The sequence below is a fragment of the Oncorhynchus clarkii genome, chromosome 18 (genome assembly GCF_045791955.1).
Source record: "Oncorhynchus clarkii lewisi isolate Uvic-CL-2024 chromosome 18, UVic_Ocla_1.0, whole genome shotgun sequence".
Lineage (NCBI taxonomy): Eukaryota > Metazoa > Chordata > Actinopteri > Salmoniformes > Salmonidae > Oncorhynchus > Oncorhynchus clarkii.
Window position 1 is genome coordinate 56,157,993 of NC_092164.1, and position 25,899 is coordinate 56,183,891.

The 25,899-nt window shown below is 44.2% G+C and overlaps 1 protein-coding gene across 1 annotated transcript; it reads right to left on the reverse strand.

Annotated features, from left to right (window-relative positions):
* Positions 1 to 25,378, reverse strand: LOC139372732 (family with sequence similarity 221 member A). The gene is made up of 7 exons (XM_071112528.1): positions 25,314 to 25,378; positions 24,522 to 24,695; positions 24,105 to 24,295; positions 23,736 to 23,942; positions 23,455 to 23,574; positions 22,915 to 23,012; positions 1 to 315 (listed from the first exon to the last, which is right to left on the reverse strand). The coding sequence occupies exons 1-7, from the start codon at positions 25,376 to 25,378 to the stop codon at positions 175 to 177; spliced, it is 996 nt and encodes a 331-aa protein (XP_070968629.1). The 3' UTR covers positions 1 to 174.
* Positions 25,379 to 25,899: the final 521 nt, after the last annotated feature.

Here is a 25,899-nt window from a genome sequence, read left to right on the forward strand (position 1 = left end):
TTGGAAACATCACAAAAGCCTTGATGTTTATGATCTAATGATCATTTTCCCAGGTGAGACTGTTTGATTATCTATTATCCATATTGCAATTATATCATTATCTGTGTGGAATGGAATGCCTCATTAAACTAAGTGTGTTAGCTAACTGTTCGTCCTCTTCTCCAGTTTGGTCAATTATTTGGTAGGCTGTTTGGTAGGTTGCTTACTGCATAGGGAGGTGGTTGGTTTGGTGGATGGTAGGCTGGCTGGTTTGGTGGATGGTCTTCCTCTTGATGATGATGCCTTCTGTTTGACTGCCATTTTCTCAGCCTTCATCTGAAACAGAAACTATGATTATGGCATTCAGGTTTCCAGTCATTCATTAACATGTCATGTCACGTGCTCATTTGAGTACCACATTCACACATAAATATACACTACAAAGTATGTGGACACCTGCTCATCGAACATTCATTCCAAAATCATGGCCATTAATATGGAGTCGGTCCCCCCTTTGCTGCTATAACAGCCTCCACTCTTCTGGGAAGGCTTTCCACTAGATGTTGGAACATTCCTGTGGGGACTTGTTTACATTCAGCCACAAGAGTATTAGTGAGGTCGGACACTGATGTTGGGGGATTAGGCCTGGCTCACAGTCGGTGTTCCAATTCATCCCAAAGATGTTCAATAGGGTTGAGGTCAGGGCTCTGTGCAGGCCAGTCAAGTTCTTCCACAATGATCTCAACAAACCATTATGTATGGACCTCGCTTTGTGCACAGGGGCATTGTCAAGCTAAAACAGGAAAGGGCCTTCCCCAAACTGTGACCACAAAATAGAATTGTCTAGAATGTTAATGTTAATGCTGTAGCATTAAGATTTCCCTTTACTGGAACTAAGGGGCCTAGCCCGAACTGAATAACACCCCCTGACCATTATTCCTCCTCCATCAAACATTTGGCACTATGCATAGGAAAGGTAGTGTTCTCCTGGCATCCGCCAAATCCAGAATCGTCCATCAGACTGACAGACGGTGAAGCTTGAGTCATCACTCCGGAGAAGGCGTTTCCACTTCTCCAAAGTCCACGAGCTTTACACTACTCCAGACAAAGCTTTGCATTGCACATGGTGATCTTAGGCTTGTGTGCTGCTGCTCGGCCATGGAAACCCATTTCATGAATCTCATGACAAACAGTTCTTGTGCTGACTTTGCTTCCAGAAGAAGTTTGGAACTCTGTAGTGAGTGCTGTAACCGGGGACAGGCGATTTTTAGCGCTACGCGCTTCAGCACTTGGCGGCCCTGTTACGTGAGCTTGTGTGGCCTACCACTTCGGGGCTGAGTCGTTGGTGCTCCTAGATGTTTCCACTTCACAATAACAGTGCTTATAGTTGATGATGTAGAGGTTAATCCAGGCCCTGCAGTGTCTACCCCGACTCCCATCACCCAGGCTCTCTCATTTGTTGACTTCTGCAACCATAAAAGCCTTGGTTTCATGCATGTTAACATTAGAAGCCTCCTCCCTAAGTTTGTTTTATTCACTGCCCTAGCACACTCCACCAATCCGGATGTCCTAGCCGTGTCTGAATCCTGGCTTAGGAAGACCACCAAAAATCTTGAAATTTCCATTCCTAACTATAACATTTTCCGACAAGATAGAACTGCCAAAGGGGGCGGTGTTGCAATTTACTGCAAAGATAGAACTCTGCAGGTTGTCTTACTATCCAGGTCTGTACCCAAACAATTTGAGCTTCTACTTCTAAAAATGTACCTTTCCAGAAACAAGTCTCTCACCGTTGCCGCTTGCTATAGACCTCCCTCTGCCCCCAGCTGAGGGTGGTTTGATTGATTGCCCCCCATCTATCTTCTGAGCTCGTGCTGCTAGGTGACCTAAACTGGGACATGCTTAACACCCCGGCCATCCTACAATCTAAGCTTGATGCCCTCAATCTAACACAACTTGGGGCCTAGCCACAATGAACCTACCTCATTGCCTGCATCCGTAATGGGCCTGCGAGCAAACGACCACCCCTCATCACTGTCAAACGCTCCCTAAAACACTTCTGCGAGCAGGCCTTTCTAATCGACCTGGCCGGGGTATCCTGGAACGTCATTGACCTCATCCCGACAGTAGAGGATACCTGGTTATTCTTTAAAAGTGCCTTCCTCACCATCTTAAATAGGCATGCCCCATTCAAAAAATGTAGAACCAGGAATAGATATAGCCCTTGGTTCACTCCAGACCTGTCTGCCCTTGACCAGCACAAAAACATCCTGTGGCGTTCTGCATTAGCATCGAATAGCCCCCATGATATGCAACTTTTCAGGGAAGTTAGGAACCAATATACACAGGCAGTTAGGAAAGCTAAGGCTAGCTTTTTTAAACAGAAATTTGCATCCTGCAGTACAAACTCAAAAAAGTTCTGGGACACTGTAAAGTCTATGGAGAATAAGAGCACCTCCTCCCAGATGCCCACTGCTCTGAGGCTAGGAAACACTGTTACAACCGACAAATCCACTATAATTGAGAATTTCAATAAGCATTTCTCTATGGCTGGCCATGCTTTCCACCTGGCTACCCCTACCCCGGTCAACTGCCCGGCACCCTCCACAGCAACCCGCCCAAGCCCCCACCATTTTTCCTTCACCCATATCCAGATAGCTGATGTTCTGAAAGAGTTGCAAAATCTGGACCCCTACAAATCATCCGGGCTAGACAATCTGGACCCTCTCTTTCTTAAATTGTCTGCCGAAATTGTTGCAACCCCTATTACTAGCCTGTTAAAACTCTCTTTTGTATCGTCTGAGATTCCCAAAGATTGGAAAGCTGCCGCGGTCATCCCCCTCTTCAAAGGGGGAGACACTCTAAACCCAAACTGCTACAGACCTATATCTTTCCTACCCTGCATTTCTAAGGTCTTCGAAAGCCAAGTTAACAAACAGATTACTGACCATTTTGAATCACATCGTACCTTCTCCGCTATGCAATCTGGTTTCCGAGCTGGTCATGGGTGCACCTCAGCCACGCTCAAGGTCCTTAACGATATCATAACCGCCATCGATAAGAGACATTACTGTGCAGCTGTATTCATCGACCTGGCCAAGGCTTTCGACTCTGTCAATCACCACATTCTTATTGGCAGACTCAACAGCCTTGATTTCTCAAATGATTGCCTCGCCTGGTTCACCAACTACTTCTCTGATAGAGCTCAGTGTGTCAAATCGGACCTCTGGCAGTCTCTATGGGGGTGCCACAGGGTTCAATTCTCGGGCCGACTCTCTTCTCTGTATACAGTGCCTTGCGAAAGTATTTGGCCCCCTTGAACTTTGCGACCTTTTGCCACATTTCAGGCTTCAAACATAAAGATATAAAACTGTATTTTTTTGTGAAGAATCAACAACAAGTGGGACACAATCATGAAGTGGAACGACATTTATTGGATATTTCAAACTTTAACAAATCAAAAACTGAAAAATTGGGCGTGCAAAATTATTCAGCCCCCTTAAGTTAATATTTTGTAGCGCCACCTTTTGCTGCGATTACAGCTGTAAGTCGCTTGGGGTATGTCTCTATCAGTTTTGCACATCGAGAGACTGAAATTTTTTCCCATTCCTCCTTGCAAAACAGCTTGAGCTCAGTGAGGTTGGATGGAGAGCATTTGTGAACAGCAGTTTTCAGTTCTTTCCACAGATTCTCGATTGGGTTCAGGTCTGGACTTTGACTTGGCCATTCTAACACCTGGATATGTTTATTTTATTTATTTTTATTTATTTATTTATTTTTTTTTGTTTGAATTTTACCCCTTTTTCTCCCCAATTTCGTAGTATCCAATTGTTGTAGTAGCTACTATCTTGTCTCATCGCTACAACTCCCGTACGGGCTCGGGAGAGACGAAGGTTGAAAGTCATGCATCCTCCGATACACAACCAATCAAGCCGCTGCTTCTTTAACACAGGGCACATCCAACCCGGAAGCCAGCCGCACCAATGCGCCGGAGGAAACACCGTGCACCTGGCCACCTTGGCTAGCGTACACTGCGCCCAGCCCGCCACAGGAGTCGCTGGTGCGCGATGAGACAAGGACACCCCTACCGACCAAGCCCTCCCTAACCCGGGCGACGCTAGGCCAATTGTGCGTCGCCCCACGGACCTCCCGGTCGCGGCCGGTTACGACAGAGCCTGGGCGCGAACCCAGGACTCTGATGGCACAGCTGGCGCTGCAGTTATATGTTTATTTTTTAACCATTCCATTGTAGATTTTGCTTTATGTTTTGGATCATTGTCTCGTTGGAAGACAAATCTCCGACCCAGTCTCAGGTCTTTTGCAGACTCCATCAGGTTTTCTTCCAGAATGGTCCTGTATTTGGCTCCATCCATCTTCCCATCAATTTTAACCATCTTCCCTGTCCCTGCTGAAGAAAAGCAGGCCCAAACCATGATGCTGCCACCACCATGTTGGACAGTGGGGATGGTGTGTTCAGCTGTGTTGCTTTTACGCCAAACATAACGTTTTGCATTGTTGCCAAAAAGTTCAATTTTGGTTTCATCTGACCAGAGCACCTTCTTCCACGTGTTTGGTGTGTCTCGCAGGTGGCTTGTGGCAAACTTTAAACGACACTTTTATGGATATCTTTAAGAAATGGCTTTCTTCTTGCCACTCTTCCATAAAGGCCAGATTTGTGCAATATACGACGGATTGTTGTCCTATGGACAGAGTCTCCCACCTCAGCTGTAGATCTCTGCAGTTCATCCAGAGTGATCATGGGCCTCTTGGCTGCATCTCTGATCAGTCTTCTCCTTGTATGAGCTGAAAGTTTAGAGGGACGGCCAGGTCTTGGTAGATTTGCAGTGGTCTGATACTCCTTCCATTTCAATATTATCGCTTGCACAGTGCTCCTTGGGATGTTTAAAGCTTGGGAAATCTTTTTGTATCCAAATCCGGCTTTAAACTTCTTCACAACAGTATCTCGGACCTGCCTGGTGTGTTCCTTGTTCTTCATGATGCTCTCTGCGCTTTTAACGGACCTCTGAGACTATCACAGTGCAGGTGCATTTATACGGAGACTTGATTACACACAGGTGGATTGTATTTATCATCATTAGTCATTTAGGTCAACATTGGATCATTCAGAGATCCTCACTGAACTTCTGGAGAGAGTTTTCTGCACTGAAAGTAAAGGGGCTGAATAATTTTGCACGCCCAATTTTTCAGTTTTTGATTTGTTAAAAAAGTTTGAAATATCCAATGAATGTCGTTCCACTTCACGATTGTGTCCCACTTGTTGTTGATTCTTTACAAAAAAAATACAGTTTTATATCTTTATGTTTTAAGCCTGAAATGTGGCAAAAGGTCGCAAAGTTCAAGGGGGCCGAATACTTTCGCAAGGCACTGTACATCAATGATGTCGCTCTTGCTGCTGGTGATTCTCTAATCCACCTCTACGCAGACAACACCATTTTGTATACTTCTGGCCCTTCTTTGGACACGGTGTTAACTAACCTCCAGACGAGCTTCAATGCCATACAACTCTCCTTCCGTGGCCTCCAACTGCTCTTAAACGCAAATAAAACTAAAATGCATGCTATTCAACCGATCATTGCCGGCACCTGCCCGCCCATCCAGCATCACTACTCTGGACGTGGATAACTACAAATACCTGGGTGTCTGGCTAGACTGTAAACTCTCCTTCCAGACTCACATTAAGCATCTCCAATCAAAGATTAAATCTAGAATTGGCTTCCTATTTCGCAACAAAGCTTCCTTTACTCATGCTGCTAAACATATCCTCGTAAAACTGACCATCCTACCGATCCTTGACTTCGGCGATGTCATCTATAAAATAGCCTCCAACACTCAGCAAACTGGATGTAGTCTATCACAGTGCCATCTGTTTTGTCACCAAAGCCCCATATACTACCCACCACTGCGACCTATACGCTCTCGTTGGCTGTGCCTCGCTTCATACTCATCGCCAAACCCACTGGCTACAGGTTATCTACAAGTCTCTGCTAGGTAAAGCGCCGCCTCATCTCAGCTCACTGGTCACCATAGCAGCACCCACTCGTAGCACACACTCAAGCAGGTATATCTCACTGGTCACCCCCAAAGCCAATTCCTCCTTTGGTCGCCTTTCCTTCTAGTTCTCTGCTGCCACTGACTGGAACGAACTGCAAAAATCACTGAAGCTGGAGATTCCCATCTCCCTCACTAACTTTAAGAACCAGCTGTCAAGAGCAGCTCACAGATCACTGCACCTGTTCATAGCCCATCTGTATACAGCCCATCTATCTACCTCATTCCTATACTGTATTTATTTATTTTGCTCCTTTTGCACCACAGTATCTCTACTTGCACATCTACCATTCCAGTGTTTAATTGCCATATTCTAATTACTTCGCCACCATGGCCTATTTATTGCCTTAACTCCCTTATTTGACCTTATTTGCACTCACTGTATATAGACTTTTTTTTCTTTTTTTTCTACTGTATTATTGACTGTATGTTTTGTTCATTCCATGTGTAATTCTGTGTTTTTGTATGTGTCGAACTGATATGCTTTATCTTGGCCAGGTCGCAGTTGCAAATGAGAACTTGTTCTCAACTAGCTTACCTGGTTAAATAAAAGTGTGATGATGCCACATGGAAAGTCACTGAGCTCTTCAGTAACGCCATTCTACTGCCAATGTTTGTCTTTGGAGATTGCATGGCTGTGTGCTCGATTTTATACACCTGTCAGCAATGAGTGTGGCTGAAATAGCCGAATCCACTCATTTGAAGGGGTGTCCACATACTTTTGTAAATACTGTCTAGTGTATTTTATTGTAAGACCTTGATTAATTCCACATCATAAGATATCCATTGTACAAAAAAAGGGTGTCTGCAGTAAATATATTGTCAATGAATTGTTATCTTATTTGCTGCACTGGTTGCTCTACATTAAACTACATACAGTGCTGTCAGAAAGTATTCATACCCCTTGACTTATTCCACATTGTGTTACAGCCTGAAAGTATAGAACAAATTACAATAATATTCTCACCCATCTACACACAACACCCCATAATCACAAAGTGAAAACATGTTTATACATTTTAGCAAATGTATTGAAAATGAAATACAGAAATATCTAATCAATACTTTGTAGAAGCACCTTTGTAGGCGATTACAGCTATGAGTTGTCTTGGGTATGTATCAGCTTTGCACATCGGGATTTGAGAATTTTCTCTCATTCTTCCTTGCAGATTATGTCAAGCTCTATTAAGTTAGATGGGGAGCGGTGGTGAACAGCAATCTTCAAGTTTTTCAATGGTATTCATGCCTAGGCTTTGGCTGGGCCACTCAGTGACTTTCACATTCTTGTTCTGAAGCCATTCGTGTTGCTTTGGCTGTATGCTTGGGGTCATTGTCCTGTTGGAACATAAATCTCTGCACTAGTCTAAGGTTGTTTGCACTCTGAAGCAGGTTCTCATTAAGGATTTGCACGTAATTTGGCACCATTCATTGTTTCCTCTATCCGTACCAGTCTCCCAGTCCCTGCCGCTGAAAAGCATCCCCATAGCAGGATGCTGCCACCAACATGCTTCACGGTTGGGATGGTGTTAGACGGGTGATGAGTTGTGCCTGTTTTCTCCAGACATGGCACTTTGCATTCAGGCCAAATAGTTACATTTTTGTCTTATCTTACATTTTCCTTGTGCTCTGTCTTTCATGTGCCGTTTTACAAACTCCTGGCGTGCTGTCATGTGCCTCTTTCCTTAGGAGTGGCTTCCATCTGGACCACTCTCCCATAAAGCCCAGATTGGTCAAGTGCTGTAGAGACGGTTGTCCTTCTGGCAGGTTCTTCCATCTCAGCCAAGGAACTCTGTAGGATCTCTGACGGACAGAGCTAGGCAGAGTCTGGGTAGTTCCATATTTTTTTCAATTTCCTATTGATGGAGACTATTGTGCTCTTGGAAACTTTCAACACTCTAGAAATAGTTTTATACACTTCCCCAGATATATGCCTCATCACAATTCTATCTTGGCGATTTTCAGACAGTTTCTTGGACTTCGTGGTATAGTTTCTGCTCTAACATGCACTTCTTCTATGATTTATTGGCAATTACACAATTTAATGTGCATCCCACCACCTACTATGCACCCAAAAAATGAAACACCCCAAAAAATATATTGTGACATACAGCATGTCAGCCACCAGGGGAGACTCGTCGAGGCCTGGTGACAGACGGAGTATACATCACGAGGTGATGGCTCCATCTGCTGGACGAGCCAGGTGTCGACGGGATCTCTGGCCAGGAATAATTGGGGCTGATTGCTCACCAGCTGTACAAATCCCACAAAGCTCCCAGAAGGGCAGCACACAGGGGAGAGACTGAGGGAGAAAAGGACTCCCATATAGTTGCTGATGGTACCAGAGCCTAGAAGACGGTATCCCGGAGAGGGTCTCTTTTCTTTTGGACTATTATTTGAATAAACACCTTTGAAACTGAGCTAATCCTACTCTGTCCGTGTCTGATCTGTGTAAACGTTTTGGCCCAACCCCCTGGTCTGCCACTATATACATATACTATATATACAGTCGAAGTTGGAAGTTTACATACACCTTAGCCAAATACATTTAAACTCAGTTTTTCACGATTCCTGACATTTAATCCTAGTAGAAATTCCCTGTCTTAGGTCAGTTATGATCACCACTTTATTTTAAAAATGTGAAATTTCAGAATAATAGTAGAGAGAATGATTTATTTCAGCTTTTATTTATTTAATCACATTCCCAGTGGGTCAGAAGTTTACATGCGCTCAATTAGTATTTGGAAGCATCACCTTTTAATTGTTTAACTTGGGTCAAATGTTTCTGGGAGCCTTCCACAAGCTTGTAGATACATTTGTACCTGTTTCCTCCAGCATCTTCACAAGGTCCTTTGCTGTTGTTCTGGGATTGATTTGCACTTTTCGCACCAAAGTATGTTCATCTCTAGGAGACAGAACGCATCTCCTTCCTGAGCAGTATGACGGTTGCGTGGTCCCATGGTGTTTATACTTGCGTAAATTGTTTGTACAGATGAACGTGGTACCTTCAGGCATTTGGAATTTGCTCCCAAGGATGAACCAGACTTGTGGAGGTCTACAATTTTTTGGCTGATTTCTTTTGATTTTCCCAAAGAGGCACTGAAGGTAGGCCGTGAAATACATCCACAAGTACACATCCAATTGACTCAAATGATGTCAATTAGCCTATCAGAAGCTTCTAAAGCCATGACATAATTTTCAGGAATTTTCCAAGCTGTTTAAAGGTAGTCAATTTAGTGTATGTAAACTTCTGACCCACTGGAATTGTGATGCAGTGAATTATAAGTGAAATAATCTGTCTGTAAACAATTGTTGGAAAAATGTCTTGTGTCATGCACAAAGTCCAAAGCAACTTGCCAAATTATAGTTTGTTAACAAGAAATGTGTGGAGTAGTTGAAAAACTAGTTTTAATGACGCCAACCTAAGTGTATGTAAACTTTCGACTTCAACTGTGTATATATATCAAACAACTTCTGTTAAAAATAAATAAAACAGATCTGATCCCTACACAGGCTCAAGGGGAACCTGAACTCAAGGGGAACCTGCAAGTCTTCTGAGTCCAAAAACCATTTCTGCTGGAGCCACAATATAGTCTAGTTTCTTCGACTTCTTTGAGACTTGTGCTGTACAGTTTATAACTGTGGCAATGAACACAACAAAATCCACCTTTTGTCTGGCAGAAAACACTTACTACAAGCAGTGGTAGGTATATCCACTACCATCTCTTCAATGGCATCACTTGTTTCCTCAATTCTTTTGATCGCCTCCCCATAGGAGATTCAATTGACCGTTCTAACGTTTGCCAGCTCAATTTCCTTCACCTTTACTGGAACTCAGGATAATGATCCCCACTACAATTGCAACACCATCGTCCTTCTACACACCGTTCTTCAGTATACTCTGTCTGCACACACTTGAAACATGGCCAAATCCTTTACAATTCTTACACTGCAGTGGTTTGGGAATGAAAGCTCTTACAGCGTATCTTACATAACAAAGCTTCACATGCCGGTAATTGCTCTTTATCAAAAAACAACAGGACTGACAGACTTTCTTTTTTTCCCCCATTCACACAGCGGGTCAGACGCCGGGCACCAACCACACCAGGAATTCTCTTCAGGTATTCAACCTGAATATCTGTCGTCACCATGAGATGACACCTTTGACGGGTGCTCTTCTCCGAAGTTCCAAACACAAAACTTCTGTTGTCCGGATTCTTTTGAGGCTCACTCCAATCGTCAGTCAGCTCGTCAGAAATACAATTAATCAAAATCAGATCACTTCTGGTCACTCTGACAGACTCCACTTTTCCAAGCACATACTTCAACATTTTCAACACCTCCATCCTTACTCAACAACCGCATCCCAAAAAGAAGCGATTCATTACTATTTACACACGTGTCCTCCACTCCAATTGTAGACAATTTCCTGTTTTGTTCCAGTTTTCAATATTACTGTTGTCCATTCAGAATATTTGTCTTCACATTTACTCGACACGCTGCTTAATTCAAACTCATCAAATTCCACCATCTTCCTTTCCCAAGGTCTTTCCGTAGCTCCTCCTTCACATGCACTGCCAACTGTGGGACCTTATATAGACAGGTGTGTTTCTTTCTAAATCAGGTCCAAACAATTGAATTGGCCACAAGTGGACTCCAAGTTGTAGTGACAGCTCAACGATGATCAAAGGAAATTGGATGCACCTGAGCTCAATTTGGAGTCTCATAGCAAAGGGGTGTATGACAGCAAAGGGGCTGATTGATTCTCTGCTAGACACTAATAACATACCCATCATATCTGGCCATGTGCCCTCTCTGAATCATGGCATTGAACACTTTAGCAGGATGCTTTCTCTTCACAACTGGCTACATGATAATTGCAGGGTGTAATACAGTCATACGCTGGACCTAGTTTTGTCCCATGGAATAAATGTTGTGGATCTTAATGTTTTTCCTCATAATCCTGGACTATCGGACCACCATTTTATTACGTTTGCAATTGCAACAAATAATCTGCTCAGACCCCAACCAAGGATCATCAAAAGTCGTGCTATAAATTCACAGACAACACAAAGATTCCTTGATGTCCTTCCAGATTCCCTCTGTCTACCCAAGGACGCCAGAGGACAAAAATCAGTTAACCACCTAACTGAGGAACTCAACTTAACCTTGCGCAATACCCTAGATGCAGTTGCACCCCTAAAAACTAAAAACATTTCTCATAAGAAACTAGCTCCCTGGTACACAGAAAATACCCGAGCTCTGAAGCAAGCTTCCAGAAAATTGGAACGGAAATGGCGCCACACCAAACTGGAAGTCTTCCGACTAGCTTGGAAAGACAGTACTGTGCAGTACCGAAGAGCCCTTACTGCTGCTCGATCATCCTATTTTTCTAACTTAATTGAGGAAAATAAGAACAATCCGAAATTCCTTTTTGATACTGTCGCAAAGCTAACTAAAAAGCAGCATTCCCCAAGAGAGGATGACTTTCACTTTAGCAGTGATAAATTCATGAACTTCTTTGAGGAAAAGATTATGATTATTAGAAAGCAAATTACGGACTCCTCCTTAAATCTGCGTATTCCTTCAAAGCTCAGTTGTCCTGAGTCTGCACAACTCTGCCAGGACCTAGGATCAAGAGAGACGCTCAAGTGTTTTAGTACTATATCTCTTGACACAATGATGAAAATAATCATGGCCTCTAAACCTTCAAGCTGCATACTGGACCCTATTCCAACTAAACTACTGAAAGAGCTGCTTCCTGTGCTTGGCCCTCATATGTTGAACATAATAAACGGCTCTCTATCCACCGGATGTGTACCAAACTCACTAAAAGTGGCAGTAATAAAGCCTCTCTTGAAAAAGCCAAACCTTGACCCAGAAAATATAAAAAACTATCGGCCTATATCGAATCTTCCATTCCTCTCAAAAATTTTAGAAAAGGCTGTTGCGCAACAACTCACTGCCTTCCTGAAGACAAACAATGTATACGAAATGCTTCAGTCTGGTTTTAGACCCCATCATAGCACTGAGACGGCACTTGTGAAGGTGGTAAATTACATTTTAATGGCATCGGACCGAGGCTCTGCATCTGTCCTCGTGCTCCTAGACCTTAGTGCTGCTTTTGATACCATCGATCACCACATTCTTTTGGAGAGATTGGAAACCCAAATTGGTCTACACGGACAAGTTCTGGCCTGGTTTAGATCTTATCTGTCGGAAAGATATCAGTTTGTCTCTGTGAATGGTTTGTCCTCTGACAAATCAACTGTAAATTTCGGTGTTCCTCAAGGTTCCGTTTTAGGACCACTATTGTTTTCACTATATATTTTACCTCTTGGGGATGTCATTCGAAAACATAATGTTAACTTTCACTGCTATGCGGATGACACACAGCTGTACATTTCAATTAAACATGGTGAAGCCCCAAAATTGCCCTTGCTAGAAGAATGTGTTTCAGACATAAGGAAGTGGATGGCTGCAAACTTTCTACTTTTAAACTCGGACAAAACAGAGATGCTTGTTCTAGGTCCCAAGAAACAAAGAGATCTTCTGTTGAATCTGACAATTAATCTTAATGGTTGTACAGTCGTCTCAAATAAAACTGTGAAGGACCTCGGCGTTACTCTGGACCCTGATCTCTCTTTTGAAGAACATATCAAGACCATTTCAAGGACAGCTTTTTTCCATCTACGTAACATTGCAAAAATCAGAAACTTTCTGTCCAAAAATGATGCAGAAAAATTAATCCATGCTTTTGTCACTTCCAGGTTAGACTACTGCAATGCTCTACTTTCCGGCTACCCGGATAAAGCACTAAATAAACTTCAGTTAGTGCTAAATACGGCTGCTAGAATCCTGACTAGAACCAAAAAATTTGATCATATTACTCCAGTGCTAGCCTCTCTACACTGGCTTCCTGTCAAAGCAAGGGCTGATTTCAAGGTTTTACTGCTAACCTACAAAGCATTACATGGGCTTGCTCCTACCTATCTCTCTGATTTGGTCCTGCCGTACATACCTACACGTACGCTACGGTCACAAGACGCAGGCCTCCTAATTGTCCCTAGAATTTTTAAGCAAACAGCTGGAGGCAGGGCTTTCTCCTATAGAGCTCAATTTTTATGGAACGGTCTGCCTACCCATGTCAGAGACGCAAACTCGGTCTCAACCTTTAAGTCTCTACTGAAGACTCATCTCTTCAGTGGGTCATATGATTGAGTGTAGTCTGGCCCAGGAGTGGGAGGGTGAACGGAAAGGCTCTGGAGCAACGAACCGCCCTTGCTGTCTCTGCCTGGCCGGTTCCCCTCTTTCCACTGGGATTCTCTGCCTCTAACCCTATTACAGGGGCTGAGTCACTGGATTTACTGGGGCTCTCTCATGCCGTCCCTGGAGGGGGTGCGTCACCTGAGTGGGTTGAGTCACTGATGTGGTCATCCTGTCTGGGTTGGCGCCCCCCCCCCCCCCCCCTTGGGTTGTGCCGTGGCGGAGGTCTTTGTGGGCTATACTCAGCCTTGTCTCAGGATGGTAAGTTGGTGGTTGAAGATATCCCTCTAGTGTTGTGGGGGCTGTGCTTTGGCAAAGTGGGTGGGGTTATATCCTTCCTGTTTGGCCCTGTCCGGGGGTGTCCTCGGATGGGGCCACAGTGTCTCCTGACCCCTCCTGTCTCAGCCTCCAGTATTTATGCTGCAGTAGTTTATGTGTCGTGTCCTGTGTGAATCTAAGTGTGCGTTCTCTAATTCTCTCCTTCTCTCTTTCTCTCTCTCGGAGGACCTGAGCCCTAGGACCATGCCCCAGGACTACCTGACATGATGACTCCTTGCTGTCCCCAGTCCACCTGGCTGTGCTGCTGCTCCAGTTTCAACTGTTCTGCCTTATTATTATTCGACCATGCTGGTCATTTATGAACATTTGAACATCTTGGCCATGTTCTGTTATAATCTCCACCCGGCACAGCCAGAAGAGGACTGGCCATCCCACATATGCTCTCTCTAATTCTCTCTTTCTTTCTCTCTCTCGGAGGACCTGAGCCATAGGACCATGCCCCAGGAATACCTGACATGATGACTCCTTGCTGTCCCCAGTCCACCTGACTGTGCTGCTGCTCCAGTTTCAACTATTCTGCCTTATTATTATTCGACCATGCTGGTCATTTATGAACATTTGAACATCTTGACCATGTTTTGTTATAATCTCCACCCGGCACAGCCAGAAGAGGACTGGCCACCCCACATAGCCTGGTTCCTCTCTAGGTTTCTTCCTAGGTTTTGGCCTTTCTAGGGAGTTTTTCCTAGCCACCGTGCTTCTACACCTGCATTGCTTGCTGTTTGGGGTTTTAGGCTGGGTTTCTGTACAGCACTTTGAGATATCAGCTGATGTACGAAGGGCTATATAAATAAATTTGATTTGATTTGTAACTTTTGTTGATAATTTTGATACCTTTTGGAAACAAAACACATTTTATAAGGAGGATGGGATCCACCTGAATAATTGGGGTTCCCGGATCCTTTCACAGCATTATATGGCTGCGTTGAGACAAGGACTTATCAATGACCCAAGCCCAGCTCAGTTAATCCCTACCATTGTGTTGCAGAGTTGTAATAATGCTTCAGCAAATGTACATTATCCCAGGTGCTTTGGCAGACACAATATAAGTAACGTAATTTATGTCCCTCTAACTGCACTGAATGCCTCTGCTAATCCTACAGCTATTGTTTGCAGTAATCATGTGCCTATGAACCAGAGTTATTAGAGCTTTGGGACAGAAACCGAAAGGTTGCTGGATCAAATCCCCAAGCTGACAAGGTAAAAATATGTTGTTCTGCCCCTGAGCAAGGCAGTTAACCCACTGTTCCCCGGGCGCCGAAAATGTGGATCTCGATTAAGGCAGCCCCCGGCACCTCTCTGATTCAGGGTTAAATGCGGAAGACACATTTCAGTTGAAGGCATTCAGTTGTACAACTGACTAGGTATCCCCCTTTCCATACTGTTAGCACTGAGGCGGTGTCCCTTAGTAGGAAGTCCACTGTGTGCAGCTTACCCTGCACTAACACCAATAACATGAGCATGTCTAATGGCGGCAAGTGTACAACGAGAGGCTCTGCGTCTTCCCAGATTTTGCGAATTAGCAATACATTTACTTAATAGTTCTTAGTTTATTTACTTAATACAGCATGATGTACACTCTATATAGCTGATAAGAACTCCTGGATATTGGAACACAATGCACAAAGAGAGTCTTTGACAATTTACAACTTCCACTGGAGATCGCGAAGATGCCCCGGGAGACTGAAACATTGGCGAGAAGAAGTGCCCGGCGGCAGCGTCGAAATCGTAAACAAAGGCAAGAGAAGCGGGGTGGCCCCCGGGCTAGGAAAAAGCCAACCCCATATCGGCTTTCACTCCCTAGCCTTTTCCTCGCTAACGTTCGGTCACTGGCGAACAAAATGGACGAAATACGACTAAGAATCATCTCACAAAACGGGATTATGGATTGCAGCGTCCTGATTTTCACGGATTTGTGGCTAAACAACAGCATATCTGATAACGCTATTGTGCTAGAGGGGCCTTTATTTAACCAGGTAGGCTAGTTGAGAACAAGTTCTCATTTGCAACTGCGACCTGGCCAAGATAAAGCATAGCAGTGTGAACAGACAACACAGAGTTACACATGGAGTAAACAATTAACAAGTCAATAACACAGTAGAAAAAAGGGGAGTCTATATACATTGTGTGCAAAAGGCATGAGAAGGTAGGCAAATAATTACAATTATACAGATTAACACTGGAGTGATAAATGATCAGATGGTTATGTACAGGTAGAGATATTGGTGTGCAAAAGAGCAGAAAAATAAATAAATAAAAACAGTATGGGGATGAGGTAGGTGAAAATGGGTGGGCTATTTACCAATAGACTATGTACAGCTGCAGCGATTGGTTAGCTGCTCAGATAGCAGATGTTTGAAGTTGGTGAGGGAGATAAAAGTCTCCAACTTCAGCGATTTTTTGCAATTCGTTCCAGTCACAGGCAGCAGAGAACTGGAACGAAAGGCGGCCAAATGAGGTGTTGGCTTTAGGGATGATCAGTGAGATACACCTGCTGGAGCGCGTGCTACGGCTGGGTGTGGCCATCGTGACCAGTGAACTGAGATAAGGCGGAGCTTTACCTAGCATGGACTTGTAGATGACCTGGAGCCAGTGGGTCTGGCGACGAATATGTAGCGAGGGCCAGCCGACTAGAGCATACAAGTCGCAGTGGTGGGTGGTATAAGGTGCTTTAGTGACAAAACGGATGGCACTGTGATAAACTGCATCCAGTTTGCTGAGTAGAGTGTTGGAAGCAATTTTGTAGATGACATCGCCGAAGTCGAGGATCGGTAGGATAGTCAGTTTTACGGCGTGAGTGAGGGTAAGTTTGGCGGCGTGAGCCAGACACCTAGAAGGAGGCTTTGTGCTGGTCAGGCGTGCAGGTGCAGGCAGCGAACGGTTGAAAAGCATGCATTTGGTTTTAGCCGACTCTTGATTTGATTTTCGATTGGAGATGTTTGATATGGGTCTGGACCCCCAGGAGAGTGCCCTCCGATTTGACACACTGAACTCTGTCTGCAAAGTAATTGGTGAACCAGAAGGCACCTAGGTACGGTGATTGACAGAGTCGAAAGCCTTGGCATGTCGGCTGCACAGTACTGTCTTTTATCGATGGCGGTTATGATATCGTTTAGAACCATCACCCGGGTGGTGATGCTGGTCAGGCGTGCAGGTGCAGGCAGCGTAACGGTTGAAAAGCATGCATTTGGTTTTACTAGCGTTCCAGATAAGAGCAGTTGGAGGCCACGGGAGGAGTGTTAAGCTGTTGGCCGAGGTTGGAGTAGCCAGGCGGAAGGCATGGCCAGCCGTTGAGAAATGCTTGTTGAAGTTTTCGATAATCATGGATTTATCGGTGGTGACCGTGTTACCTAGCCTCAGTGCAGTGGGCAGCTGGGAGGAGGTGCTCTTGTTCTCCATGGACTTCACAGTGTCCCAGAACTTTTTGGAGTTGGAGCTACAGGATGCAAACTTCTGCCTGAAGAAGTTGGCCTTAGCTTTCCTGACTGACTGCGTGTATTGGTTCCTGACTTCCCTGAACAGTTGCATATCGCGGGGACTATTCGATGTTATTGCAGTCCGTCACAGGATGTTTTTGTGCTGGTCGAGGGCAGTCAGGTCTGGAGTGAACCAGGGGCTATATCTGTTCTTAGTTCTGCATTTTTTGAACGGAGCATGCTTATCTAAAATGGTGAGGAAGTTACTTTTAAAGAAAGACCAGGCATCCTCAACTGACGGGAACATAGGTATTCCTCTTGTCCAGATGGGTTAGGGCAGTGTGCAGTGTGGTTGCGATTGCGATTGCGTTGTCTGTGGACCTATTGGGGCGGTAAGCAAATTGGAGTGGGTCTAGGGTGTCAGGTAGGGTGGCGGTGATGTGGTCCTTGACTAATCTCTCAAAGCACTTCATGATGACGGAAGTGAGTGCTATGGGGCGGTAGTCGTTTAGCTCAGTTACCTTAGCTTTCTTGGGAACAGGAACAATGGTGGCCCTCTTGAAGCATGTGGGAACAGCAGACTGGGATAAGGATTGATTGAATATGTCCGTAAAACACACCAGTCAGCTGGTCTGCGCATGCTCTGAGGACGCGGCTGGGGATGCAGTCTGGGCCTGCAGCCTTGCGAGGGTTAACACGTTTAAATCTTTTACTCACGTCGGCTGCAGTGAAGGAGAGTCCGCAGGTTTTGTTAGCGGGCCGTGTCAGTGGCACTGTATTGTCCTCAAAACGAGCAACGAAGTTGTTTAGTCTGTCTGGGAGCAAGACATCCTGGTCCGCGACCAAGTGCTAACAGTCCGTATCTGGATAACGTGTGAAATGCTTGATAATGTATGTGTTATCAACAGAGAGCTATATTTTCTGGGTGATTTAAATATTGACCTGCTTTCATCAAGCTGCCCACTCAAGAAAAAGCTTCAAACTGTAACCAGTGGCTGCAACCTGGCTCAGGTTATCAGTCAACCTACAAGGGTAGTTACAAACAGCACAGGAATGAAATTATCAACATGTATTGATCACATCTTTACTAATGCAGCAGAAATTAGCTTTAAAGCAGTATCCAAATCCATCGGATGTAGTGATCACAATATACAGTGCCTTGCGAAAGTATTCGGCCCCCTTGAACTTTGCCACGGTGGTGTCAGCATCATGGTTTGGGCCTGCTTTTCTTCAGCAGGGACAGGGAAGATGGTTAAAATTGATGGGAAGATGGATGGAGCCAAATACAGGACCATTCTGGAAGAAAACCTGATGGAGTCTGCAAAAGACCTGAGACTGGGACGGAGATTTGTCTTCCAACAAGACAATGATCCAAAACATAAAGCAAAATCTACAATGGAATGGTTCAAAAATAAACATATCCAGGTGTTAGAATGGCCAAGTCACTTGCGACCTTTTGCCACATTTCAGGCTTCAAACATAAAGATATAAAACTGTATTTTTTTGTGAAGAATCAACAACAAGTGGGACACAATCATGAAGTGGAACGACATTTATTGGATATTTCAAACTTTTTTAACAAATCAGAAACTGAAAAATTGGGCGTGCAAAATTATTCAGCCCCCTTAAGTTAATACTTTGTAGCGCCACCTTTTGCTGCGATTACAGCTGTAAGTCGCTTGGGGTATGTCTCTATCAGTTTTGCACATCGAGAGACTGAAATTTTTTCCCATTCCTCCTTGCAAAACAGCTCGAGCTCAGTGAGGTTGGATGGAGAGCATTTGTGAACAGCAGTTTTCAGTTCTTTCCACAGATTCTCGATTGGATTCAGGTCTGGACTTTGACTTGGCCATTCTAACACCTGGATATGTTTATTTTTGAACCATTCCATTGTAGATTTTGCTTTATGTTTTGGATCATTGTCTTGTTGGAAGACAAATCTCCGTCCCAGTCTCAGGTCTTTTGCAGACTCCATCAGGTTTTCTTCCAGAATGGTCCTGTATTTGGCTCCATCCATCTTCCCATCAATTTTAACCATCTTCCCTGTCCCTGCTGAAGAAAAGCAGGCCCAAACCATGATGCTGCCACCACCATATTTGACAGTGGGGATGGTGTGTTCAGCTGTGTTGCTTTTACGCCAAACATAACGTTTTGCATTGTTGCCAAAAAGTTCAATTTTGGTTTCATCTGACCAGAGCACCTTCTTCCACATGTTTGGTGTGTCTCCCAGGTGGCTTGTGGCAAACTTTAAACTACACTTTTTATGGATATCTTTAAGAAATGGCTTTCTTCTTGCCACTCTTCCATAAAGGCCAGATTTGTGCAATATACGACGGATTGTTGTCCTATGGACAGAGTCTCCCACCTCAGCTGTAGATCTCTGCAGTTCATCCAGAGTGATCATGGGCCTCTTGGCTGCATCTCTGATCAGTCTTCTCCTTGTATGAGCTGAAAGTTTAGAGGGACGGCCAGGTCCTGGTAGATTTGCAGTGGTCTGATACTCCTTCCATTTCAATATTATTGCTTGCACAGTGCTCCTTGGGATGTTTAAAGCTTGGGAAATCTTTTTGTATCCAAATCCGGCTTTAAACTTCTTCACAACAGTATCTCGGACCTGCCTGGTGTGTTCCTTGTTCTTCATGATGCTCTCTGCGCTTTTAACGGACCTCTGAGACTATCACAGTGCAGGTGCATTTATACGGAGACTTGATTACACACAGGTGGATTGTATTTATCATCATTAGTCATTTAGGTCAACATTGGATCATTCAGAGATCCTCACTGAACTTCTGGAGAGAGTTTGCTGCACTGAAAGTAAAGGGGCTGAATAATTTTGCACCCCCAATTTTTCAGTTTTTGATTTGTTAAAAAATATTGAAATATCCAATAAATGTCGTTCCACTTCATGATTGTGTCCCACTTGTTGTTGATTCTTCACAAAAAAATACAGTTTTATATCTTTATGTTTGAAGCCTGAAATGTGGCAAAAGGTCGCAAAGTTCAAGGGGGCCGAATACTTTCGCAAAGCACTGTACATACACATGATAAGACGCGCACTAGATACACTATACACTGGCCTTCCGGAGCACCAGGACATTTCCGGTGGCCTGAGGTAACTCACTCCTGTGGTGAATAGTCAACTTGACCAGCGATAATATAGCAAGCAGGAATGAGTTGACTGAGAATCTCACTCTTGCTGCAGTGTCCCCTTGCACACCAAAAATGTCTCTCCGCGACGCACATAACGACCGTCTTCTCTACCGAAAACATTTTAGACAAGTCGTACGGGGAAATGGACGGTCAGAAAAGATGGAGCAGAGAGGGAGAGAATAAAAAAGAAGGGCCCTTGCCACAGACGCAGCTAAATGCTGCAAAATAAACGACACTAACTAAGACACACACACGACACCCAGCATGGCTAGCTAAGTAGCCTAGCTAACAATAGTGACACAACGGCCGGTAGGCTAAACAATGTGCACGACATTGAAGGCAATATTTAAACTAGTAAAAAACTGTAAACCTAGACTATGGACTTGCCAGCATTAGGTCATGACTCATGCCACATAAGCTAGGGAAAGTGCACATACACTGTACAGCGAAACAGGCTACAGTAACCTGACCACAATACATCCATGAACGTAGCCTGTGTATCACAGTAGCCTGTGTAACACAGTAACACAGTAGCCTGTGTGACACAGTAACACAGTAGCCTGTGTGACACAGCACAGGCAATGACAAAGATCATTGGCGCCATTAGTACCAACATTACAAGTTACTACAATAATATACAGCTCTGGGAAAAATTAAGAGACCCCTCCAAATTAAGAGAACACTTAATTTTTCCCAGAGCTGTATTAATGTAGTACTAATGATTGTGAGTATGATAATATAGTATTTTCTTTGCAAAGGTGGAGAAGGAAGCAGCACTAGAGCTTCAGGTGCTCCTGCAAAACTGGAGATGGTGGTCAGCTCAGAGTCAGACTCAGAGCAGGAACAACTTAAGAGCACAAACCTAAACATACATGTAGGCTATGATTTTAGATGAATATGTGCTTTATTTATAAGATTATTAGTAGGACTGTAATCGGGGACATACAATCAATGACTGCACAAGTAATACAAGTTTAAGTTTAGGTTATTTACAATGTTAATCTCATTCTGCAGAGCAACCAGATGTTTAGAGAGAGAGAGAGAGGTTTAGAGCCCAGTACAGGGACAACAGAAAGGGACAGCGAAAGCACTGAAAATCCATTTATTTTGCCCGTCCTCAGTTCAAGGATTTTGACTTGTTTTTTCAGTACCACCCAAAACAAACCCCTCAAAGAGTAATTCCCAATGTTTTCCACTCCAAAGATGGCACAAACAGAAAATGGCTGATATACAATGAAGTAACTCCCTCCTTGTTCTGCTCAGTATGTCTTGCATTTGCAAATCCTTCAGCCAGTGATAGTGCATTTGTCAAAGGAGGCATGCAGGCCTGGAAACATGCTCATCAGAGAGTACAGGAACATGAGAGAAGCAAGACCAATAGAGAAAGTGCAGACGCCTTTTTCCTCAGAGCCAGCAAAGCAGACATCTGTACCCTTCTGAGTGATAAGCAAATGTCAGTTCAACTAGACCAGGCCAGAAAGAGGAGGCAGGTCATGGAACGTGTGATTGATGTAGTTAAAGTTATTGGTAAATGTGGGCTGAGCTACAGAGGACACAGACACGAAGCTGCATATAACATGGAAAACATGGCTGTCAATCATGGCAAGTTTCTTGAGCTTATATTGTTGATAAGGTAATATGATGTCTGCCTACAAGAGCATGTTGGTGGAGCATTGAGTAGAGCAAGAAGCAGATGGGAAGTAAAGGAAGAGGGTCCTTGGTAACTATGATGTCCAAAACAACAGCAAATAAAGTAATTGAAGTCATCAGAATGTTGATTCAGCAGACAGTTGCTGTTGAAGTGAGAAAAGCAGGGATGTTCTCAATACAAATGGGCACAACACAGGATTTAACATCCAAAGACCAGTGTGCAGTAGTTCTGCGATATGTCACTGATGTTGTCCACGAGAGACTCATTGCGGTCATTGACTGTGAGTCATCGACTAGATAGTACTTTGTGGACCTTGTGAAACACTCTTGAGAAGATGGATATAGATATCAAACAGTGTGTTGGTAATGCAACAGACGGAGCAGTTAATATGCAGGGACATTACAGGGGCTTCTCTGCATTGCTCACAGGAGAGTCTCCTAACCATGTACACATTTGCGGTCTGGTGGTTTGCGTGAACAGGTTGGCCTGGGATGGAGTCAGATTCCCAGCCTGAATTATTGTTTCAGGCCGCCCCTGCACGTTCACATGGATTTTGTATTGTAGATATGTGGTAGTAGAGTAGTGGTCTGAGGGAACATACTTAATGTGTTGTGAAAAGTGTTATGAAATGTCATATAATATTTTAAATTGGATATAACTGTCTTAATAACTGTCTTAATTTTGCTGGACCCCATGAAGAGTAGCTGCTGCCTTGGCAGCAACTAAAGGGGGATCCTTAATAAATACAAAATACTTCTGTATTTCATTTTCAATAAATTTGCAACAGGTTCTAAAAACATGTTTTCACTTTGTCATTACGGGGCTATTGTTTGTAGATGGGTCAGAGAAAAAAATATATTTAATCAATTTTGAATTCAAGCTGTAACACAACAAAATGTGGAATAAGTCAAGGTGTGTGAATACTTTCTGAATGCACAGTATGTGTCGCTCTGCTTCCTTGATCTCACTTATTTTTCATCTGTACAATTCTGTTTCTACTGCTCTTTGCTGGCCTCCAGTGTTTCGTTAGAGAACTGTCCTCCTCACCCTGTCCTGGTAGCGTCTCTCCAAGTACGCCATGTCTTCTTCCTCTCTGGTGCTGAGGTCAGACAGAGCCCTGGTCACGGACGTCACTGAACTCTCCTCTACATATCAGAGGGAAACTATTAAATTAACGCAATACATCTATCTATTATGAGACAAATATCATCTCTGTTTAGGATTTCTATATGAGCCATAGCAGGGTTTCCCTAACTCGGTCCTGCCCCCCCCCCCCCCCCCCCCGCTTCAGGTTTTTCCCCTAGCACTACACAGCTGATTAAAATAGCCACCTCATACTCAGGCTTAGATTATTTGAATCAGCTGTGTAGTACTAGGGCAACTCGGGGGGGCAGGACCGAGTTTGGGAAATGCTGACCTACAGGATAAATTGCATCCTCAGTTACACTCAGATTAGGCATTTCATAGTCTCTCCTGGCCACCCTTCCAAATATTGTACGTGACAAGCATGTGCTTCCCAGGCTAGACTTCAAAGCACAGTCATAATTATGCCCCCCAAAGCCTCCTATAGCTTGGTTGGGTTCTGACCTGTATGTCCGGAGGCTGCTGCTGGTCCTGAGGCTGCTGCTGGTCCTGAGGCTTTCTCAAACACATGCTCCTGGAAAGCTCTTGGTTGTTGAGACGACAGAACAGACAGGTGAGGGGCACCTACGCAGGCGCACGCATGCACAAGGTCAAGGGTAACAATTAGATATCTCATATCTAAAGGCTGAAATTAGACTCATTAGAATGACTGGGATGCCTTTGCTGTAATTCATCTTGTGGCTGTCTCTTGTCAGTGAGTCTGTGATGCAGCCTGGAGGTCTCACCTGCCCCGCTATCGTCCAGTCTCAGGTACCCGTCAGCCAGGGAGCTGAACCCTGTCAGACCCCCCATGGCTGCGTATGGAACGTCTCTGCCCACCGGACAACCCCGGGCCTCCCGTTCTGCCTTCGTCTCCACCAGCGTCTGGTGGGCGAAGCTAGGCTGGCCACACCCACAGCTGTAGGGGCTCCGGAACCCAGAGCAGGATGAGCCTGAGGACAGAGAGTAAATAGGGAGGTAGGTCAATGTGGCCTCAACCATACCCTATACAACACTGACACTACTTTCAACACAACAAATTGGAAGTCAGGGAGTATAGAAGGAGTATTATAACAATACCTCAGTGCTTCAGCGAGGGGACAACTGAGACTCACATTTCCCACAGAGGTGTTCTGAGGTCTCACTGTGGTCGTAGGCAGAGTGTTTGCACCTGCAACGTACAGGCTGCGACCTGTTCAGGTGCACGTACTGAAAGGCCAAACACCGACACCCTTGAACTCTGCATGGTAGTGCTATCGGGCGCTCCGAAGGAACCTCCTCAAAGTCTGTCTGATGCTGTTTGTACCTGGAGGGATTCAACCAAGACAAGTGTAGCGATTAAGAAGGATAGCTGGAGTGATGCTTGAATCAGTGACCATGCAGTTCCTGGGAAACCATGCTTCCTCCTTAACTAACTCATAAAGGTTCAGACCACTTTGCAGAGGTCATAGTGCACTTCCATTTTGGAGGCACATAACTAATGAACTAATCACAGTGTTGTATTAGCGATGGAGGATGTTGCTAAAGCGTACCTGTGTGTGCAGAAGCAAGGTGTCTCTGGGCCGATGAGTTTACAGTCTATTCCCCCTGGCACTCCAAAGCTCACATACAGCCTGTTATGTAGTCTCTGGGGAAACACTGCTCTCTTGTACTCTTCATATTCCTCTGGGGAGAATAGTCTGCCGCCATCGTCTATACCCACGATCCTGACACACAACAACAGGCGCCACAGCACAGGGGTATGATTAGAAGTAAACTTTTTATTTAATTTTAAGGATTTTCTTTTGCAATTTAGTTCAAAACAAGAACACAAAAACACAGCTGCCAGACATATGAAATAAAGTATTGCATAAACAAGACATGGGACAAGAATAGAGCAACAGTGAGTTACAACAAATCTTTTCCAAGTTAATGGTGTTCATGATTAGTAGTTCTGATCATAGAGTAGCCTCATTCTGCAAATTATTAATTTCCCATTTCCTCCTCAAATATAACACTGATACACAAGTAGTATGGTGAAATAGACATTCACACTCCAAAGCTTATACTTTCAACTTCATTACAGTTCCACCTATGTAGTACCATTAGATTGATCTGCTGAGAAAGGAAAGAAAGGAAGGCTAGTGTAAAATAAACTGACTCCAAAAAATGCCATTGGTGACATTCTACATACAAGGGATGTGTGCACTTTCTAAATTGTCTGAAGGCAAACATAACAAAGCAAATAGACCTATAAAGTCAGTCAGGTGACAGAGGACATTTTCAGAAGTGCTCCAGATTTAATATAATCCTAGAAAACATTTTCATTGGCAAGCAAGACAAACCTCCTGTACTCCAGATAGTCGTCCACTGCCTTAGATGCAGTCTTGTCAAGACATATTCTCTCCATCGCTCAAGTTTTGAGATACTGTTTTAGCTAGAGGTTGTAAAATCCTTCAGCTTTTCGACTGAAGTCCTGTGCTCGTATCCGGTTGAGGACCAAGCGTCCACGTTGCTAAGCGATCTGCACCATTCTCCCCCTTCCCTTTCTCTCTCCCTTGCTTTAGGCTGGTGGGCGGGAACCTTGTCCTTTGTTTATTCTTTCAGTGGGACATATGCCATCCATTCATTCCTTTCCAAAATTATTACAATCAGCAAATAAAAAATAGTGTTTGTAAGTTATTGTTTTAGTTTTTTCCCCAATATTGCCACGAGGATGAATTCATTTTTGTTTTCGTGAAATTTAAAGATTTTTCTACTTTGTGGCTGTGGTAACTAGTGGAAACCGTCGTGGTCCTGCGTATCTGCCCTCTCATTGGCTGGAATAGTCCCACCTGATCTTGCCTCCTCCAAACTGTCTTCCATTATTTTCATTGTTAAGAGCGGCCGCTATAGTATTTGGTCAATTTCACCAAAGGTTATAAACCGTCT